Below are 2,947 nucleotides of genomic sequence, written 5' to 3'. Positions count from 1 at the left end.
CTAGCCCTTGCTGCGTCCCAGTCGGGGCCGGTTCCCGGGATTTGCCGCGCGCCCCGCGCCTTCCGTCTCCGCGCGCTCTCGGAGCAGGTCCCGAACCCCCTCCGCTCCCGGCTTCGGTCCGCGGGGGCGGGCTAAGGGTGGGGGCGGGGCGGGGCGCGGCGGGGGAGGGGGCTGCTCTTCCCGGTTTGGCTTCCGAGGGTGCCGAGCTCTCGAGCACAGGCTTCGCGCCTGGAGGGCCCCAGAGGACACATGTTGCACCTGTTCGCGGGCGCCGGCGAGGGGAGGCCGAAACCTGAGCCGCCGGGGAAAGTCCCCAAGGTCCCTGGTCCTGTCCTCGGCGCTGTCCTCGACGCCCGAGGTGCAGCGTTTCCCAGTGGCGGCCGCGGGCGGCCGGTTGCAGGCCCGGGTCAGCGGCCACGCGCGCCGCAGGGGGCGGGGCTGGGTGGGGGCGGGGGCGGGGCGGGGAGCAGGTGTTCGAGGCGGGTTCCGGGGCTCCTTCCTCCAGGGATGCCGGAGCGGCAGAGCTGCGCCCGCTTCCTGTCCCCGGTCCGGTTTCTCCTCCAGCCCCTTCCCCCGCAGGCGCCGGCCAGCGAGCGCGACCGCGAGCGGGACACGTCGGACACCCGGACCAGGCACAACCAACCCCGGCCGGGAAGCGCGCCTCAGTCGCTCCCGATCCCGGGGCCTGAGCTGCAGAGAGGTCTGGCCGGGGGCCCGGGGCTTCCCGTCTCCGGTCTCCACCCACACGGGCCGCGCGACTCCGCTCCGCCAGCCCGGACGGTGCGGGCAGCCCGCGACGTGCCCCGGGCCCCGCACCGCGCACCACCGAGCCCGGGCAGCGCGGCGGCCGCGAGGGTCCCCGGGGAGCGGGGTGAGGGTGCGTTGTTCGACGTGAGTTTCTTTTCCTCTCCTTGCCCAGCCCCGTGTTCTGGCGTCGCAGTTGGCTCCTTCCGTGGTCTTTCCCGTCCCCGTCCCTCGGTCCGTCCGCATCAGCGCGGGTCTCTTGCTGATCTGAGTCTCCTGAGCTTCACGAAGAAACCCGCCCCGGATTCTCAATGCTTGGGGCGCCCGAGCCTGCGGGGGCCGCCCCCACCCAGCAGGTCACTGCCCTGTCGAGTTACCGCGCACGGAGGGGGACCCGCACCTGACCCAGGGATTTAGAGATGGGCGGGCGCAGGTTCTGACAGACAGACGGGCAGACAGGCAGACACACACACACGCTCACACACACACACACACACACACACACTCTCTCTCTCTCTCTCTCTCTCACACACACACACACTCACACTCACAGGCACCTCTAAACAGTCCCTCCTAGGAAAGGACGGCCTTGGCCAGGCTTCTGAACCTATGTGGCTCGTGGCTCGTGGCCTTGCTGGGAAATGCCATTGTCTCCTGGAGGTGCAGAAGTGCCTCACGGAGGTGCGAACACTGCGGCCTGGCCTGCCGGAAGCCGAGCTGGGGACGGAGTGAGAAGCCGCTGGCTCCTTTTTCCTCTTCCACGTGCGTTTCGGTTGACAGGCAGGCGGGCCTGAGGCCTAGAAGCCTGAGGCGGAGACACATCTTAGGCTAGTGGGCCTGAAGGCCTCCTGCCCTTGCCGTGCAGCTGGGCAGGGAGAGGGATGTTCTGCCTCTCTGCTTCACACACCCCAGTCCTAAGGTAACTTTTGCTTTTCTTCCTTTGAATTGGAAGTTAAAACTTCTCAGAAGCATGTGTATTCTCCAGCAGTAGTGGATGAAGAAACTGAAGAAAACTTCTATTAAAAAAAAAAATTCTGGGGCGCCTGGTTGGCTCAGTGGGTTGAGGCCTCTGCCTTCCGCTTAGGTCCCAATCCTGGGGTCCTGGGATCAAGCCCCACATCGGGCTCTCTGCTCAGCCGGGAGCCTGCTCCCCCCCTTCCCTCTCTGCCTACCTGTGATCTGTCTGTCAAATAAATAGAATCTTAAAAAATAAATGAATAAATAATAAATACATGTATCATTAAAAAAGTTTTTTTAAAAAATCCTTTTTAATTTTTTTTAATCTGTAGGGTTAGAGGTCTGGTAAAGCATCTTACTTAAATAGCTGACCCAGTTATACTAATAATTAGTTACTCATTCCTTTTCTTTTCTTTTTTAAAGACTTTATTTATTTGAGAGTGCACAGAGGGAGAGAGAGAGAGAGAAGCAGCTCCCAGACAGGGAGCCTGATGCCGCGCTCATCCCAGGACCCTGGGATCATGACCTAAGCTGAAGGCAGATGTTTAACCAACTGAGCCACCCAGGCGCCCCATATTTATGCCTTTTCAAGTTATGTGTGTATGTGTGTGTGTACTGAGATACATACATATGCACGTTTGCACATATAGCACATATGTGCATATAGATGTATGTGTACATATACCCAAACACATGTATTTGTATATAGAAGTGCACATATCCATTGTAGTACACACACACGCACACGACTTGACAGGCACTGTTCTCAATGCTTTCTGTTGATTCGGCTTAATTCTCACAAGCTGCCCAAGAAGAAGCCTACAAAGGGCCCCGCTCCTATAAGTTTTAGGACTACAAAGCTGGTATGTCTGTCATCGCGGGAACAAAAAGATGGATATCATACAGGTAATGGAGAGAATAGTGGCTTCTAAGTCAGAGGCCTGCTCCAAAATCTGTGGCCTTTTCATGCATGCATGGGTCTCAGTGAGTAATACCACCTCTGGCCTGACACATCGCCGTGTCTTAAAAAGCAAATCAGACCTTTCACACAGAAACTTATCACTTCCCGCATGTGATTGTCTTTCCTGTTGGTGATGACATGCTTTCAGCTTCAACCTACCTTCCTCGCGGGATTGGGATGCCCTCTGAGCTCTGTAAGAAATCTTGTGTGATCTTAACTTCTTAAGTGATCTTTGCTCATTTTGAAGCAAAGGTGGGAGTTCCTGCTGGTTTGATTTTGATTCTT

General features: G+C 57.9%; 1 protein-coding gene across 1 annotated transcript; it reads right to left on the bottom strand.

Annotated features, from left to right (window-relative positions):
• On the bottom strand, positions 1 to 990 carry LOC122889731 (translation initiation factor IF-2-like). The gene has a single exon (XM_044225099.1). It carries the CDS (start codon positions 988 to 990, stop codon positions 1 to 3), a length of 990 nt encoding a protein of 329 aa, XP_044081034.1.
• Positions 991 to 2,947: the final 1,957 nt, after the last annotated feature.

The sequence above is a fragment of the Neovison vison genome, chromosome 11 (assembly GCF_020171115.1).
Source record: "Neovison vison isolate M4711 chromosome 11, ASM_NN_V1, whole genome shotgun sequence".
In the NCBI taxonomy this organism is placed as follows: domain Eukaryota; kingdom Metazoa; phylum Chordata; class Mammalia; order Carnivora; family Mustelidae; genus Neogale; species Neogale vison.
The sequence above is the reverse complement of the archived record's forward strand: the minus strand, read 5'-3'. Positions and strand labels throughout refer to the sequence as shown.